Source organism: Tursiops truncatus, chromosome 10 (assembly GCF_011762595.2).
Source record: "Tursiops truncatus isolate mTurTru1 chromosome 10, mTurTru1.mat.Y, whole genome shotgun sequence".
Classification (NCBI taxonomy): Eukaryota; Metazoa; Chordata; class Mammalia; order Artiodactyla; family Delphinidae; genus Tursiops; species Tursiops truncatus.
Window position 1 is genome coordinate 51,914,761 of NC_047043.1, and position 18,764 is coordinate 51,933,524.

The window sequence follows — 18,764 nt, forward strand, 5'->3', positions numbered from 1 at the left end:
TTTTTGGATTGGGTTGTTTGCCTTTTGATATTGAGCTGCATGAGCTGCTTGTATATTTTGGAAATTAATCCTTTGTCAGTTGCTTCATTTGCAAATATTTTCTCCCATTCAGAGGGTTGTCTTTTTGTCCTGTTTGTGGTTTCCTTTGCTGTGCAAAAGCTTTTAAGTTTCATTAGGTCCCATTTGTTTATTTTTGTTTTTATTTCCATTTCTATAGGAGGTGGGTCAAAAAGGATTCTGATGTGACACATGTCATAGAGTGTTCTGCCTATATTTTCCTCTAAGAGTTTTATAGAGTCTGGCCTTACATTTAGGTCTTTAATCCATTTTGAGTTTATTTCTGTGTATGGTGTTAGGAGATGTTCTAATTTCATTCTTTTACATGTAGCTGTCCAGTTTTCCCAGCACCACTTATTGAAGAGGCTGTCTTTTCTCCATTGTATATTCTTGCCTCCTTTATCAAAGATAAGGTGACCATATGTGTGTGGGTTTATCTCTGGGCTTTCTATCCTGTTCCATCCATCTATAGTTCTGTTTTTGTGCCAGTACCATACTGTCTTGATTACTGTGGCTTTGTAATACCGTCTGAAGTCCGGGAGCCTGATTCCTCCAGCTCCACTGTTCTTTCTCAAGATTGCTTTGGCTATTCGGGGTCTTTTGTGTTTCCATACAAATTGTGAAATTTTTTGTTCTAGTTCTGTGAAAAATGCCATCAGGGTTCTTTTTGAGGTGATGAAAATGTTCTAAAATTGACTGTGCTGACTGTCATGCATACCTACAAATATACTACAAAAAAATGGCCTGTACACTTCAAATGAGTGAACTGTACAATATGTGAATTATATCAATAAAGCTATTTAAAAAATTAACTGAAAGTGCACCAATAGACACACTCATACACAAAATTTAATAGATGATAAAAGCAGTATCTCAAATCAACAGGAAAAACATGAACTCTTAGTAAGATCTGACTTAGGAATCTACCCCGGAGATATACCAGCAAAATTATGAGAAGACACACAAAGCTTATTGCAAGAGACTGGAAACTATCCAATCATTCATCAGTGGTATGGGACAGATTCAAAAAATTATGGTACATCCACACTAGAGAGTACTATGACACTTTAAAAATAAAAATGAGGGCTACCCTACTTCTGTTATGCAATGCTCTCCAAGATATATTAAGTGAAAAAAGCAAGTTGGAGAAATGCATGTGTATATTTTAAAAAGGGGACTACAAATAGATTTAGTTATAAATGTTTATTTAAAATATAGCAACAATGGAAAGATAATCAGAAAAAAAAATTTATGGTTGGCAATAGGCTATAAGGAACAGAGAAAGAAACCACACTATTTTGAATATACCTTCTTTGTAGCAATAACTAATTTCATTGAAAATCAAATAAAATAAGTAAATCTAAATGTATACTCAATTAGTAGCATAACCACACAGAAGACTATTCCAAGTGACTTTAAAATACAGCAATTTGACTATTATCTCTCCAGTGGGATATACCCTAAGGACAAAAATGAAACTCTGCAAAAAAGAAACTGTCAATGTTTTGAGAAATTCTGTTGATAGAAGGAGATACAGATAGAAGATATATAATAGTAAAAACTGCAGTCCTGAATCTGAATTAGAATATCAGTATGAACTCATGATATATTTTTCTTTAAATTAAACCTAACCCTATGCATTGAAAAAAATCTGGAAACAATGATCAGATGAGTAACAATAAGTTCCATTAGTACCCACACTGTAGTTTCCACATACCATTTCCCACAAAAAGGAACCAAAGCTTCTTGGAGAAGTGGTTGATTCCAGGGCAGGAGCAGAAAATATGATCTCATTATACCAGATACCAAAGACTCTATCAAAGATTATTAGGGTCATGTGACAGAACAGCTTGGATATTAATAAGGATAATAACTGGGGACTTCTCTGGCAGTCCAGTGGTTAAGACCCTGCCCTTCCACTACAGGGGGCATGGGTTCGAGTTCGATCCCTGGTTGGGGAACTAAGATCCCACATGCTATGCAGCGTGGCCCAAAACAAAACAAAACAAAAGAACACCAAAGAAACCAGCCTGAACATTAAAAAAAAACGGGGGGGGGGATAATAACTGTATTGTCTTGAAATGCATTACATATAGTTAAATGCAAGAGTTCATAATGATAACAAAAACTATCTGGTCAACACTGGAGGATACTAGTTATTTTTACCTCATTATTTTGACAATTAGTAAATAAAGAATCATACGAACTATAAACTATAGTTTATATATAAACTATACCACTGGGTAACCAAATACTAGTAAACAGTGGAAGTTTCTCTTTATAAAAGTATTCCAGCTAATGAATGAAGGAATGACATAATTAGAATATCATTTTGCAAACCCTAATGAATAAGAGATCTAAACACTGAACATTAATGGCTGCTACCGTCACTGAACAAGACCTTACGTGCCTTCCTAATGTTACATGCCAGCTGGTGGAAGAAGAGCACTACTTATGAAGTAGTCTTGCCAAAAAAAAAAAAAGACTGATTCTGATCAAACTTTAGATCCAACTACCAATTTATAGGAAATACAGAGAAAACATCATAGGAATGAAATCAGCAAAATCCAGACTGTGGGAAACTGTACCACAAACAAAAGCCAAGAATTTTTTTAAAAGGCACTGAGGGAGAAACAGATTAAGAGACTTAATAAACATGTTAGGACTTCCCTGATGGTGCAGTGGTTAAGAACCCACCTGCCAATGCAGGGGACACAGATTTGATCCCTGGTCTAGGAAGAGTCCACATGCCGCAGAGCAACTAAGCCCATGAGCTATAACTACTGAGTCCACATGCCACGGCTACTGAAGCCCGCGCACCTACAGCCCATGCTCCACAACAAGAGAAGTCACCACAGTGAGAAGCCTGCACACTGCAACGAAGAGTAGCTCCTGCTCGCTGCAACTAGAGAAAGCCCACGTGCAGCAACAAAGACCCAACCCAGCCTAAATAAATAAACAAATAAACATGTTAACTGAGGTAAGCAGAAAAATGGCCTCCCAATGTGTTCACATCCTAATCCCCAGAGAAAAGATTAACTACATGGTAAAAAAAACTTTAAAGATGTGGTTAAGGATCTTAAGATGGGGAAATTACCCTGGGATTATCCTGGGCCCAAGAGTCCTTATAAGAGACAGGGTGGAGAATCAGTCAGTCAGAGGAGATGTGATGACAGAAGCAGTGGTCAGAAAGAAAGATCGGGAGGATGAGATACTGAGGGCTTTGAAGATGGAAGAAAAGACCATAAGCCAAGAAATGTAGGCAGTTTCTAGAAGCTGGAAAATTCTCTAAGGTCTCCAGAAGGAATACAATCCTGCTGAAACCTTGATTTTATACCAATAAAACCCATTTCTGACTTCTGACCTCCAGGACTGTAAGAAAATAAATGTACTTTGTTTTAAGATACAAAGTGTGTGGTAACTTGTTACAGCAGCAATAGAAAACAAATATATTAATGAATCACAACATGTGAACCTTATTCAGATCCTGATTTTTCTTAAAACAACTAATTTAAAAATTTGTACTACATTTTTAAAAACTAGAAATTTAAACCCAACATATTTTATATCAAGGAATTTTTTATGTATAATAGTATTGAGGTTATGCTATTTTTTTAAAGAGCACTTATTGATATCTTTGAGACATTAATAGAAAGACTTAACTGATGAAACAATATATTTGCAATTTATGATAAATTCAATATTATAAAGATATCAAATCTTCCCCCCAAAAGATGACATCCAATGTAATCCCAATAAAAAGCCACAATTTTTTGGTGCAACTTGACTAGCTGGTTCTAAAATTCGCATGGGATAGTAAATAAAGACCCAATAATAGCCAACACATTCCTAAAGAATCTGGTGAGTGAATATGACACAGCAAACATCAAGATTTACCACGGAGCTACAAATAACTTTCTTGAATTTCCATTTAGACATCTTTCAACTTAGCCTGCATCTTGGCTAAGGATCCTTTCAGTAGAATACTAAAACCCTGAAAAAAGAAGAAAAAACAACTAGAGCAGTATTCCAATTTGCTCCTCACCAATTTCTTAGGAACTCAAATGCCTCCATTCAGATCCTTTAAAAAAAAGAGCAAAAATAATGTACTTTCTAACATGTATATATAAAATATAAAATAAAAATATAAAACATATAATATAAAATATACAACAATAAAATATGTAAAATATATAATATATGGGAATTCCCTGGTGGTGCAGGGGTTAGGACTCGGCACTTTCAGTGCCAGGGCCCAGGTTTGATCCCTGGTGGGGGAACTAAGATCCTGTAAGCCTCGTGGCTCAGCCAAATTTTATATATATGTATGATTGTGTATATATGTGTATGTGTGTATGTGTGTGTATATATATATATATATAGAAAGAGAGAGAGAGAGAGAGAGACATAAAAGCACAAATAACATACCTTTTAACAGGTAGAAAAACAGAAACCCCAAAAAGCAAACTTTGGGCTACAACCAAGCTTAAATTTTACGGTGTTTTTAAGCCACAAAACTGAAAATTTTTAAAAATGTATGGGGAATTCCCTGGTGGTCCAGTGATTAGGACTTGGGACTTTCACTGCCAAGGCCTGGATTCAATCCCTGGTCAGGGAACTAAGATCCTGCAAGTGGCATGGCATGGCCAAAAAAAAAAAATTATGAAATTTTATTAACCCCAAGAAGTCCCAGAACCTTTGGGGTCATTTTCCTATTCTTTCTTTCTCTCTCTCACTCCCTTTTTACCTCTGAATTACAAGTGGTTGAACATCTTTGAGTAATCTGACATCAATAAACTCACACACAGGTTGTCATCTTGGTGACAGAGTTTTAATTCAATATAATGTTTAATCTTCAAAATGATTTAAATCAGAAATGTTGTCAACCAACAATAGAGCTAAGTAATTGCACGCGACAGTAATTACCCCCAATTTAAGAATCACAACTGGGACTTCCTTGGCGGTCCAGTGGTTAAGAATCCGCGCTTCCACTGCAGGGGGCAAGGGTTTGATCCGTGGTGGGAGAACTAAGATCCTGAATGCCACGCAGTACGGCCAAAAAAAAAAAAAAAAAAAATCACAACTTTCCATGTAAAAGTCAGAAAGCCTGACAACAAGAGTTCTTGAAATCTAGGTAGGACATAAGCTTAATTCAGAGTCATAGATTTTTTCCACCATAGGTGCAACAGAGGAAAGACATGTGTTATTCATAACAAGCATACTTCTGTAATGCTCCTTCTCTCATCAGGAAATACTGTAGGTGTACAGGACTTTTTTTCCCCACACAAATTAACTCAGCATCTAAGAAAATGAGTAAAAGAATGGGATAGAATAATTGGCAAGTGAACATGTATGCACAGATCAAATAAGTAAAACATGATGGCTTACAAATTTTGAAAACCTGAACAGAAATATCAGGGTTTTATATAAATATATTAAAAAACTATTTCCCTCAAAAAAGGAGGGAAATAAGTAACTTAAAGATACTGATAAATTCTAGGTAGGGCAAGGGGGACAAGACAGGAAGTATAACCCAATATTTCCACTGCTAGACACATAACCAAGAACAATTATTGGAGACACACAGTATTCTTCCCTGCAGCTCTGCAGCCCAAAGGTATATGGCCATACTTGGTAGCCCTGCTGCCAGTCATTTAAGTAAATAAAAGCCCTGTTTGAAGTTATCAGAGGCTAACACTTTTGTGTGTGTGTACACAGTTTTACTATATGAGGTTTCCAGGAATGCAGCCAGCAGATAAATCAAATGTGCTTTCACACACTTTCACTGATTCTACAAATACTGAGAGCCTGCCATGGGTACAAATGCTGGAAGGTGGGTACATACAGCAGTGGGAATCTTAATAAATTCTAGTTCCTTCAATTTTCTCAGTGAAGTAGGAAGCAAGGCCATCAGCTGAAACTGATGATGGAAGCAGAACTATTGATAGGTCTGAGGGGAGAGGAACAGATGAAAGAATGAACCAAGAAAACATAGGAAGATTGCCAGGCTCCAAAGAGGACCCACTTGAAGGTCAGGAATTTAAAAGGAAAGCAGAGGCTTCCCTGGTGGCGCAGTGGTTGAGAGTCCGCCATGCAGGGGACACGGGTTCGTGCCCCAGTCCGGGAAGATCCCACATTCCGCGGAGCAGCAGGGCCCGTGAGCCATGGCTGCTGAGCCTGCGCGTCTGGAGCCTGTGCTCCGCAGCGGAACAGGCCACAACAGTGAGAGGCCCGCGCACCGCAAAAAAATAAATAAATAAAATGAAATCAGTTAGAGGTTTTGTGTTTTTCTCCATCCACCTTCAGTTGCACTGGTGCAGATGCAGGGTAGGTAGAGTTCGATTAACTAGGATTACATTTTATCAAATGAGAACCACAAAGGAAAAGTGAGGAGGGAGAAGAGAATTAAAAATGAATGTAAGGGTGTGATTGACTGACTAGGATATTTAAACTCAGACAAGAGGGATAATGGGACAGTTAAAACTTAAATGAATTGGATGTCACATGGGGTGGTCAATCTCTTTAAGATGGTATAGTCAAAGAAATAAGGTTCAGAATTTATAGTCACAGAATATCACAACCACCAACAGTAATGCCGCTGGTGAAGTCTGAATAATGAGCAACCACATACCTGTAGTGGTCTGAATCGGCATTTATAGCAATATGTACTGATGCAGCCATCTGACTAGCATTATGTCTTCCTGGGTAGTCAGGCTGGCACATTTACATATTGAAACATTTTATCTCATTATAAAGTATGTGTAATTTTCCTTTATAGTACAGTTAGGTCATTACTGGGATTTTTTAAAATGATGTGTACTGAGTATTATCTATAAATTTTATTTCAGGATTGTAAAGGGGGCATTAAAAGAAGGCACTGAATCTGACAGGGTTCAGAATCACCACCCTACAGAAACTCCCATGCACATGTACAAGGTGACAATGCAAAAGGACAATGCGAACAGGAAAAAGTTAAAAACAACCTGGATGTTCTTCCTATATGGCAGGTAAAAGGAAGAGACAACATCCATATATACAGATAGACTTCAAACTAAAAAATAGTATATTGTAAGAAATTGATGGTTTATAAGATATACAATCAAGGTGATGCTAACATTGAAAAGTATCATCCTTCAAGTGGCAAAAGGGCTGTGATTTTGGATTATAACACTTGAAATCCTAGCACATTACTAGCCCAGCACTAGTTATAATATAAATGGTACTTACTGTTTTCTCCATTTTTAGGGTCAACTTGTTATAGTTGCAGATAGATAAAATTAAAAAGTGAGAGTAGAGCTGACAAATGATAGGATATTGAAGAGGTTTACAAAAGTACAGAAAAAGAAAGGAAAATCCTGATCTCCCTTGGTTTAAGTACTCCACCAATATACCAGGTCTAGGACCTACGCCAAGATACTTTTATCTTCTTTTCTACAAAATGAGGAAATAATACTGACTTTCTAAGGCCACCTTAAAGATTAAAATGAGATAATGGAAATAAAGCACTTGAGACAATGCCTGATACTCACTAAGGACTTTTAAAATGGTGGGTATCATATTTAACTGCATTTTATAAGGGACACTTTATTGCTGTTGTACCATTTTAAAATTTGGGAACTCATGAAATCACAGGACTATCCTTACCAAAGTCAAACACCAGAGCATATATATTTTATATAATATACATACCTATTCCCACATTTTTAATCTTCAATTATGATTTCTCCACTGGGATGAAGACCCCAACCGTCCATTTAACATCTCAACTTGGATGTCAAACGACCTTCTCAAACCTAACTTTTTACTTCCTTCACCCAACTTGTTTTCTCAGCCTTCCCCATTTCAGTAAATACTACCCTCTATTGGTGCTCAAGCAACGCAACTACCCCTAACTGCTCTCTCTCAATGCTCATATTCAATGCAAGAGGAGGTGCTATTGGCTTTACCACCAAGTCACATAGCAAATCTTCCACTTCTCAGTACTGCCACTGCTACCAAACAAGCCTTAGCCACCATCGCTCTCCTTCTGCTTTTGCTGCTTTACTGTCCACTGCCCACAAAGCAGCCAACCCTCTGCATAAAAACCTCTGCCAATTTAGAATAAAATCCTACGAAGCTCTTTCTACCTGCCTCCTCAACTTCACCTTTCTGAACACCTCACTCATTTGTAAACTCTAGCCATGCTGGCCTTCTTTATGTTCCTCCACAGAACTAGGTTCTCTGCATTTGCAGTTTCCTCTCCCTAAAGGCATTCTTCATTCCTGTATTTCTTTCCTGTCTGTACTCAAATTTCACCTCACTTCCTTTACTTCCAAAATAGTCTCATCTTCTCCTCATTCTTTCACATCAGTTGATTTACAAACACTTGTTACTTGAAACTATTCAATTTTTATACCTATCTGTCTCCAAGACAGCAGTGATCTCACTCTTCCCTCCTTTAAATCACTCTCTCAGTGAGGTCTTCGATGACCAACTATTTAAAATTCCAACATCTGCATCCTGCCCAACATTCCTATTCCCTTCACTGCTTTTCTCCAAAGCATTTACCACCATCTAACATACTACAGATTTTAGTTATTTTATCTTGTTTATTCCTCTGCCCCCACGAGAATCTAAGCAAGGATTTCTGTCTGTTTTTCACTATTGTATCCCAAGTGCCCAGAAGATTGTCTGCACATAGTAAGTCCTCAATTAATATCCAAATGAAGCTGAATGAATAAGCCTTTCTAGTCTTGTTCACAGGTGGGTCTTCAATATCTGGAATAATACCCAGCATATAAGTATAGTCACTCAAATTCACTGTTATTAAGAAACTCAAATTCTGTAGTACTATCAGATCCAAAGAAAAACTGTATTTTGTTCAGCATAACTTGAAATTTAAGTACATTTCTATTTGTATGTATGTTCAAAAAATTCCATGATACACTTTTTTCAAAAGATTTAAATATTCATTGTATCTTGAATAAAAAATGATGACCTAGCTTGGTAACTTAGTTTATAAATCCCAAATAAACTAATTAGAATGCCCTCTCCCTAACAATGTCAGAAAAGCTCTTATACTACAGAATTCAGTAGAAAGGAGAGAACTAATGATTCAAGGAGAGATCAGAATTAATGAATTAATGTCCTTGAGAAGGCAAGAGGGCATGGGATACACATGCCTTCATACCCATGTGGGGGGATTGGTACTAGTGGGAAAGACAGATAATTTGTTCACTATAACAGAGAAGACAGAGTTATATGGGCACAGCTACAAGGAAGTATGTAGGTGAGGATGTGGGAGTTCTCTTCGGATTTCTGAAATTGTCTCAGGCTATAGTATCTACTGAGGACCATGGAGAGAATGTGTAGTAAAGAGATAAGAACTTGAGTCAGATCCCTGAAGGATTCTAACTCTTAAGGATCAGTTAAAGGAAAAACATAACACTGAGTAGAAGTAGTGCTTAGAGACAAGAAAAAACAGGATACTGTGGTATCACAGAAGCCAAAAATATGTTTCAAGAGATGGGACTACTTAACTGCCATTCACTGATGGTACATCTGAGGAGTGAAATGGCCCAAAGCCAATTCAACCACAGCCAGCATAGAGGTGACACATCAACCTTCACTTGGGAAGGATAGCAAGCATTACCAAAGAGCCGACTTTCTACAGCAGCCTAGGCTGTAACACAAAATCACCTATCTTGAGTGTGTATGCTCTTCTTACAGTGTAAGTAAATTTAGCTTGTTTCTTCCAAAGAAATAAAACTAATCCCCTAAACAGTAATGACATATTCTTAAATATTAACTCCCAAAGTTTTTAAAAATAATAAAGAGATAGTATATAATGGAGCACTGAAGTGGTTAATTCTCAAACTATTATTCTTGTAAAACGTCAAATCCTTCCAAAACTCATATAAGTTTCACCATTAAATCTGCATAATAATTTTAGAGTTTGCTTTTCTTCTCCATGATGATAATGCTTTCAAAGTACAGCCTATTCGCTGGGTTATAAGAATCTATTACTAAGAATCACTTCATCCACAGGACGTTTGGGCCAACATTTTAAAGCAACACTGCCACCAGAAGACTAGAAAGAAAAGTTACTGCCAAAAACCACAGTTCAGGCTGATTACAGAATATTTACCTGGTCTCCCAACTTGGCTACATTACAACCTGCCTACTACCGGCTCTTCAGAAACACTCATTCCTTCTTGTACCTCATCCTTTTCTTTTTTTGTCAGCATCAGCTAACCTTCTACGGCACGGTTTCAAATACGAGTCAGTCCTCAACTGCGGCAAAACAAAATGACAGCATTCAACTGCCTTCCGTCGGCCATAACGAAAAGCAAATAAATAATGCCATGAGGTCAGCATCTTTTCATTAGATTTAACAGTAAACTTAATCAGGCATGCTATTAAGCTCTAAAGATGCCTTAGACACGAAAAGCACAATCTTCCAGACACACACACACACACACAAACTATATAAGAAAAAAAGAAACAGGCGATTAAGTAGGATAAAAATCACTAATGAAAAAAGAAAAAATCACTAATGAACAGGGATTAACTTGACATCTTTCAACTTAAAATTTGTATCCTCATGTCCTACGTCTTGGTCTGGGTAGTGTTTACATAGGTACGTAGAAATGTAAAACGTCTTCGAATCTTTTATGCATGTAAATGATCACTGATTTTTTAAAATACGTGATGAAACATTATATCCCACTGACAAGGAACTCCGCACGGTGCGGTGTCACGGAATCGCTGAATTTGTCACTGTTCACAATTGTGGAAAAAGTTGGTCGTGGTGGGAAGTCGGTCTCCGGCTCGAGTTCGGAGAGGCAGGCTCCCCGGTGGGGGATCGTCGGGGGACCCCGAGTTCGCGAGGCGGTTCCGAGGTGACCGACGCCCCCCCGAGGGCTCGCCCGGCCGACCTCGTACATCCTTGATTAAAGGGCCGACGGGGGAGGGCGTGCCCGGCCAGGCCGCGCCGCTGCCGCTTACCCGGTAGTTGCTCGAACCCACCCAGCCGGTGAGAGCGTCGACCGTCTTGCCCAGACAGCCCAGGTCCTCCTCCAGGTCTGGGATGGCGCCGGGGACGCCGAGGTAGAGCAGCAGCTCCTGGCCGACCTGCAGGCGGCCGCCTACGTCCTTCTGCTGCACCTGGGCGCTGAAGTACTCCATGCAGCGGGGTTCCATGGCCGCGACCGCTCGCCCGCCCGTGAAGGACCAACTTTCGCCCAGCGCCGCCCAGCCGCCAGCGCGGGGCCCCACGGGAACGGGAGGGACGCGCTCGCGGGTTCGGCCGAGGCGCGGCTCGTGGGGCGCGGCGGGTGCAGCGTCAGGCGCGGATCGTCCCCCAAACGAGTCAAACTCGGCGCCCCCCGCGCCCCAACCCGCTTCAGAGGCCGCGGCCGCCGGCAACGTCAGCGCGCGCTTGACGTCAGCGCGACGCCGGCGGGCGAGCGCCCGCCCGCCTGTCCGGACTCTAGCTTCGCGGAGGAGGCGGGGGCGGAGGCGGAGGCAGGGGTGGGAACCATTGGGGACAGTGGGACCCCTGCGGGGAATTGGGGTCGGACCGTGTTGGCACCCCCGGGAAGCCGACGGTTCTCTGCAACCCGCCATCTCAGCAGCCTGCCCTCGCCCTGTAAAATCGAGAACACTTCCAGGTTTTCCTCCACTTGAAACCAATACTTTGGAAAGTTTCTGGTACTTGGAATTCCACTTTCCCAGCCCCACTCCCGGGTTTTTGGGTTTGTTTTGTTGTTGTAGTGGTTGTTGTTGTTTTACTTTGTAAAATACACTTCCTTATTTAAAAAACAAAAAACAAACACCATGACTCCTGCTTCTGGTTGGGTCACCATGTGATGCTTTTTTTTTTTTTAACTAAGGTTTAATTTGCAGAGTAAAATGCACAGATTTTAAGTGTTCAGTCCATGTGCTTTGGCAAATGTATTCACCAGTGTGAAGAGCTACCATCCTAAAGAAGTTGGAGCACATTTTCATCACCCTAGGAAGTTCGAGGAACATCCCAGTCAATAACCACTGCCTTGCCAAGCATTTCTAATCGGATTTCTATCACTGTAGCATAGGTTTCCCTGTTCTTTAATTTCATGTGACTTCATACAGTTTGTACTCTTACTGACTTGGGCTTCTTTCTTTCTTTAGCATACGTTTTAAGGCTGATCCAGTGCTGTTGGTGTGTCAGTAATCCCTTTTTATTGCTGAGTAGTATTCCATATATGGAAGAACCACAGTTCGTGACCCAGTCACCTGTTTATAGACAGTTGAGTTGTTTCATTTTTCAGTTTTCCAGCTGTAACCAGCCATAACCATTAGTGTACAAGTCATTGTGCAGAGACAGGCTTTCATTTCTCTTGGGTAAATACCAAGGACTGGAATTACTAGGTCGTATGAGAAGTGTATGTTTAACTTTAGAAGAAACTGCCAAGCTGTTTTCCAAAGTGGCTGGACCATATGACACTCCCACCAGAAGTATTCGGAAGTTCCAGTTGTTCCACATCCTCCACAATATTTGGTATGGTTGGAGTAATTAGTTTTAGCCATTTTAGTGTGTGTAAACTGGTCTATAATACATTCTAAATGCACATTGGGACTTCTCTGGCAGTCCAGTGGTTAAGACTCCACGCTTCCACTGCAGGAGGTGCTGGTTTGATCCTTAGGGAACTAAGATCCTGCATGCCCTGCGGTGTGGCCTAAAATAAATAAATAAATAAAAATTAAAAAAATAAATGCACATTGTGTTTAGCTTCCTGCCAATTATTTCCAACCACAATTTAATAATTATTTTATGTATCTGTCTCCTCTATTACACAGAAAGCTCCAAGATCATTTGTGTTTTCCCTTGGATGGTGTTTGGCAAATAATGGGTGCTCAGTCAATTTAAGTTGAACAAGTGAATGAATGTAATGAAATGCTTGAGATGTTCACAGTAACAAAATAATAACAACAAAAACAATAATAATACACTCTCCAGATTCAAAGAAACCTCTCTTCTGTGTTTACTCTGAGGTTTTTTCTATATTTCTCTGTTTCTCTTTGTATTGTAATGTAAAGTCTCTTCCATCTTTAATTGACTGTAATCTCCCTGCAGTTAGGCCTCAATCAAGTAAACTGTAGTAACTGTTCCTTGAGTGTCTAAAGGTTCTGTTCATAGGGGTTACAGAAGAATATAAAAAAAGGGTCCAATCCAAAGAAGTTTGTTTTCTAATTGCCAGGGACCAGGTGCAGTATGTGGTATAGGAAAAAACAAAAATGTAGGAGGCTCTGGATTCTAGGTTCAGCCCTACCTGTCCCTGTGACCAAAAGTTACTGCGGCCCTAAGCCCTCTGTTGTCTCCATTCACCTTTCTGAACTTGTGTAACTCAAGGTCTTTAAGTTGATAACTAAATAGTCTTCACGTTATAAAATAATATTATGGCATTTGAGTAACGTTGGAAGTACCTATGAAATGTTTAGTAACACTGGTTACTATTACCTATGCATACCCTCTGTGTGTTTCATTAATTCATCGACAAATATCTTCTGAAAGCTCGTTATGTGCTACACACTGTGCCAGGGTCCACAGATACAAAGTTCATTTAGATCTGGTCTCTACCCACAACAAACCTAAGTACAGACAAGAAAATCAACATTCCCAGGATGCGAGGATGGGGTAAGCAGAAGGTATTTGGAAGCCTATATGAGAGGCTTCTTATCTAGATGGCACTGAGAATGGGGGTGGGAGAGGTGTAAACCAGGGAAGGCTTCCTGGAGAGGTTTATGTATAAATTGAGTTTTGAGAACATATAGGAATTAGCTAATTAAAGAAGTGATTTTTTTCATATGCTCCAGCAATCCCACTCCTGGGCATATACCCAGACAAAACTATAATTAGAAAAGATACATGCACCCCTATGTACATAGCAGCACTATTTACAACAGCCAAGATGTGGAAACAACCTAAATGTCCATTGACGGATGAATGGATAAAGAAGATGTGGTACATATGTATATACAATGGAATATTATGCACCCATTAAAAAGAATGAAATAATGCCCTTTGCAGCAACATGGATGGACCTAGAGATGATCATACTAAGCAAAGTAAGCCAGAAAGAGAAAGAGAAATACCACATGATATCACTTATATGTGGAATCTAAAATAAGACACAAATGAACATATCTACGAAACAAAAACAGACTTACAGATATAGAGAACAGACTTGTGGTTGCCAAGGGGGAGCGGAGGGTGGAGGAGGGAAGGACTGGGAGTTTGGAATTAGCAGATGGAAACTATTATATATAGAATGGATAAACAACACGGTCCTACTCTAATAGCACATGATTCAACATTCTGTGATAACCCATAATGGAAAAGAATATGAAAAAGAATATATATATGTATAACTGAGTCACTTTGCTGTATAGCAGAAATTAAACACAACATTGTAAATCAACTATACTTCAATAAAATTTTTTAAAGTGTTTTTTTGAGGAATAACATGTTTATCTACAAGATGTGGTCTTGACTATTTAAATTTAACATTGTTATTATCATTACATAACTACTACAAAATCTACTTATTTCTCTATAGCACTGTTGTCTGTCCTCAGTTAAATATTGTTAGAACAGAAAGTTCTCAAGCCTTCTAGTTCACGGCACTTTAGTATCAGTGATTTTTCACAGAACCTTAGACCAAAAGAAACACCTAAGAAATACATCTACTGAATAGTAAGAGCCAAACAATAAGTATTCACATCCTAACATCTTAGTAGGCATTTGAAAAAAAAAGTGCATTTTCATTTCGTTCTTAAATAAGCACACTTACTTATGAGATATCTGCACCTGTTGGTACACTGCACAATTTCTCAAACCTGGGAATCAGACTGGACACTGCCTGTGGTACATTGCTTCTCATGTAGCACTGGCTTTTTATCATAGCAACCACAGAAAACACAGCCTTGCAAAAATGGCATCAATGAAAGAAATGTACCACAATCTAATGTTGAAACTTCTAACTCCTTGGAGTTAGTAGTTCACTCCATGACGGACAGATGCCAAATATCACTGTTTCCTTTTAAAATTCAAGCTATCCTGGAAGGCTCTTGTTGAGTTTATGGCAGCACCCTGGGGTACTTGAGCACACAATTTAGGAACCTTGGCAGACAGATATCTGACGATGCCCAAGTTATCAGAGAGACCAAGAGAACAGGAAATGAAAATAGCAGCTCATGAAGGAAGAAAGCGTGGGTCCAATGAGAACTGGGCTTCACAAACGCCATTGCCTGAAGAGCTCAGCTTGACACATGTTAGGTCTTTTAATCCTCCAAGCAACCCTATGTGGAAGGTATTACATCCCCATTTTAAAGATGAGAAAACTAAGGCTCAGAGATTAAGTCTCCAGCCTCACTCATGATTTCAGATTCATGATTTAAACACAGGATGTCTGGCTTCTCCCAAATAGATAATTTCAAAGAAAAGAAAACAAACAAACAGAAAAGTTTGGAATTTACTACCAAAATAATAACACTCCTTGTATCAATATAACACAGTCTTTCTTTGAATATCCATACAGTATTTCCACCGAGAACTTGCTTTTCTCTGAACTGCTGTTAAAAAGAGAAGAGCAAGCAGGCACAGAAAATGGGTAGAAATATTAGGGGAAAAAACAGCATAAGAAACATCTACACTCTTTCGTAATCAGTCACTAAATGTATCTGGGAGCACAAGTCTATTTTTAACTGGCAGCTAGACTGAAATAGATCATTTAAATACAGGAGACCGACTTCCTGACCTATTTGTTCATTATTTATGATAATAGTGGAAACTTTGAGTCGACTTTCTTCTGACACTGGACTTTATTTTCCACATGGAGACTGACAGACAAATCACGACACTGCTAGTTTGAAACCATACTTCCAATAAATACCCATCAAGAAGGGCATTGTGTTAGGTACTACAGTGGCAGTGGGGGCATTGGGTGGCTCACCAAAGATAGATCACAATCTCTCCCAAAGGTTAAGAGGGTTATGTACACGAGTGTTCAGAGCAGCTTTATTCATAATAGCCCAAACTGGAAACATCCCAAACATCCACCAACTGGAAAATAGATGACTGTGGTATATAGTCATACAATGGAATTCTACAAGGCAATAAAAAACAAACTACTGATACACTCAACAATGAGGATGAATCTCAAAAACACCATGTTGGGCACAAGAAATCAGACCCAAAAGAATATATACTCTGTGATTCTGTTTACGTAAAGTTCTAATACAGGGAAAACTTATTGATGGTGATAAAAATTAGAAGAGGTATTATCACAAAGAATGGGAGTCGGTGGGTATTGACTAGGAAATTGACTAGGGCCTGAGAGAACTTTCTGCAGTGATGGACATGTTCTATATCTTGACCTGAGTAGTGATCATTGCAGTATATGCATAGGTATCAATTCAACAAGTTGTGCACTTAAGACTAGTACATGGTGTGTTTATTATATGTATGTTAAAACTAATAAAAAGTAGGGGAAAAAAGTTAAGGCTAAAGAATTAAAAGGAAAATAAGGGATAAAAGAGTTATAGTCTATTGCAGGACTATCCAATAGAAATATAATACATATGTGACCATAAAATATTAATATATGTAATTAATTTTTTTCTAGTAGCCGCAGTTTGAAAAGTAAAAAGAAATAAGTGAAGTTATGTTTAGTAATATATAGATTATATTTTATTTAATGATGTTTTAAAACAAGATTGAATAAAGTTATAGCTGATGTTTTCTTACATTGTATATTTAATAATTTTATTTATTATATTTAATATTTTATTAATATTCAAATGTTATTTAGAACTGTGATCAAAATGAAAATTGTTATTAAAATGTTTTATATATTAGACATTGCAGGTCTATTGAAAATAGCACCAATTTAGAATTAGAAAACTCAAGTTCTGATATTACTAGCTGTGTAAACTTAAGTTATCTGTTAACTTCTCTGAGTTCCAGTGTTTCAGTCAAAATAAAGGAAATTAGGGGGAATTCCCTGGTGGCCCAGTGGTTAGGACTCGGTGCTTTCATTGCCAGGGCTTGGGTTCAATCCCTGGTCAGGGAACTAAGATCCCGCAAGCCACGTGCTGCAGTCATAAATAAATAAATAAAGGAAATCAGTAATGACTGTAGGGCGAGAGGCTCCTACGTAAGTCTCACATATGTCTTGTTGGGTATGCCAAGAAAGCAAGGCCTTAACTGTTACCAACCAGGGTTCTTGGCCTTCCTTAATCAACAGAAATTGATAAGAGGCCATACAAGAAATCAGGCAAGGCTTTATTGGGGCCCCTGCTGCAGCATGGGGGAGCAAAAACAAATAAGAGGTGCCCTTGCTCACTCCTCCAGGGGGGCGAGCGGGTTCCTTATATGGGGTGAGGGTAGGGGTATGTCATGGATTGGGCTGGAGTGTTGGCTTAGGTGGTCTGCCCACCCCTTTGGTGGTGGTGTGTGCAGGGGGCATGTGCAGTACCCTGCTTTTGCTCCCGACACACTGTTTTTGCTCCTGGCTCTTCAGAAGTGGCAGTTGCGTTTTTTGGTCTTATTGTATCTTATTGTCTATAATTTGCCCCAGTTGCACATGGGCACAGTTATTTTTAGTCCCTCACAGTTTCTCTGTATTTTGTTGCTCAAGGAGATATTTGTCCAGGTGTAAGCACTGCAGTAAAGGGTCCCAGGTCCCAGGTCCCAGGTCCCAGGTCCCAGCTTGTCTTGTGGCCTCTCTTTACCTGGTATGTTTTCAGTGAGCAACCTTGAGGGATGAAATAATGTCTCCCTCCAAGACAAAAAACAGGTTTACTTAGTGCTTACTCTAAAATGGAGGATTCTCCAGCTTCTGTTTCTCTCCTGTAACACAACCCCATGAAATTTGGGAGGCAAAGGGGAACCGTTGCAAACATGAAGCTTGCACTGAGTATTTTGCCATGAGTAGAAAAGGCCTTTGTCTCTGACCCAGAAGTCTTGCATCTTCTGTTAGCATCTATGAAACAGCAAAAGGCCAAGTTATTAGCTTGTAAGTAAGGTAAAACCAAGGGCCATCACCCACCACAAAGACTTTTTTTTCATTTTTTGGTAAAAATCAAATGAAATCCATTGAGAAGTGGATACAAAAAGAAAATATATGAAAAAGAATATATATATGTATAACTGAATCACTTTGCTGTACGGCAGAAATTAACACAACATTGTAAATCAACTACAGTAAAAATTTTTTAAAAAAAGATTCCATCAATGTAGTAAATATTTGAAAAACAACATTAGGTGGCATACAATTAACCCCTAGACAAATGAAACACAAGTATTAAGGAAGTCCAGCTAAAAAGATCAGACAAAACTTCACAGGTTGCTCTGGAAATTAATGATGAAATAGACCTACCTGTCCCAGCAATATTTGTTGTAAAATTATTTCTATGAGTAAATATTTTCTCATACATTTCCAATATAAGAAAGTCAAAAGTGGATTCCCAATGAGCAGAATGCTTTGTTGAAGAAAGGGGCTAAGAGTTAAAATGGGGATAAGTTTCAAGATGAATTGAGAGTTACAGAGTTTCCATCACCCTGCCTATTGGGAAGGCTCTACCCAACTGTACCACCAATGGCTTCAATTCTCCTAACTTCCCACTATGACCCTGGGGTACAGAAGGACTTATTTATGTAATACTTCAAATGGGAAATACCTTTG

The 18,764-nt window shown here is 38.9% G+C and overlaps 1 protein-coding gene across 8 annotated transcripts in view; it reads right to left on the bottom strand.

Moving 5' to 3' along the window:
- Window positions 1-11,457, bottom strand: part of CLASP2 (cytoplasmic linker associated protein 2) — a 177,290-nt gene extending 165,833 nt beyond the window's left edge. For 4 of the 8 annotated variants that reach the window (XM_073810969.1, XM_033864535.2, XM_033864534.2 and 1 more), the window contains exon 1: window positions 11,044-11,451. In XM_073810969.1, coding sequence (XP_073667070.1) covers window positions 11,044-11,238 — 195 coding nt within the window. In that variant the 5' untranslated portion in view covers window positions 11,239-11,451. Of the gene's footprint in view, window positions 1-11,043 lie in introns of all 8 variants that reach the window. The other 4 variants (XM_033864537.2, XM_033864538.2, XM_033864540.2 and 1 more) reach the window with 3 other exon arrangements.
- Between the last annotated feature and the right edge of the window lie 7,307 nt (window positions 11,458-18,764).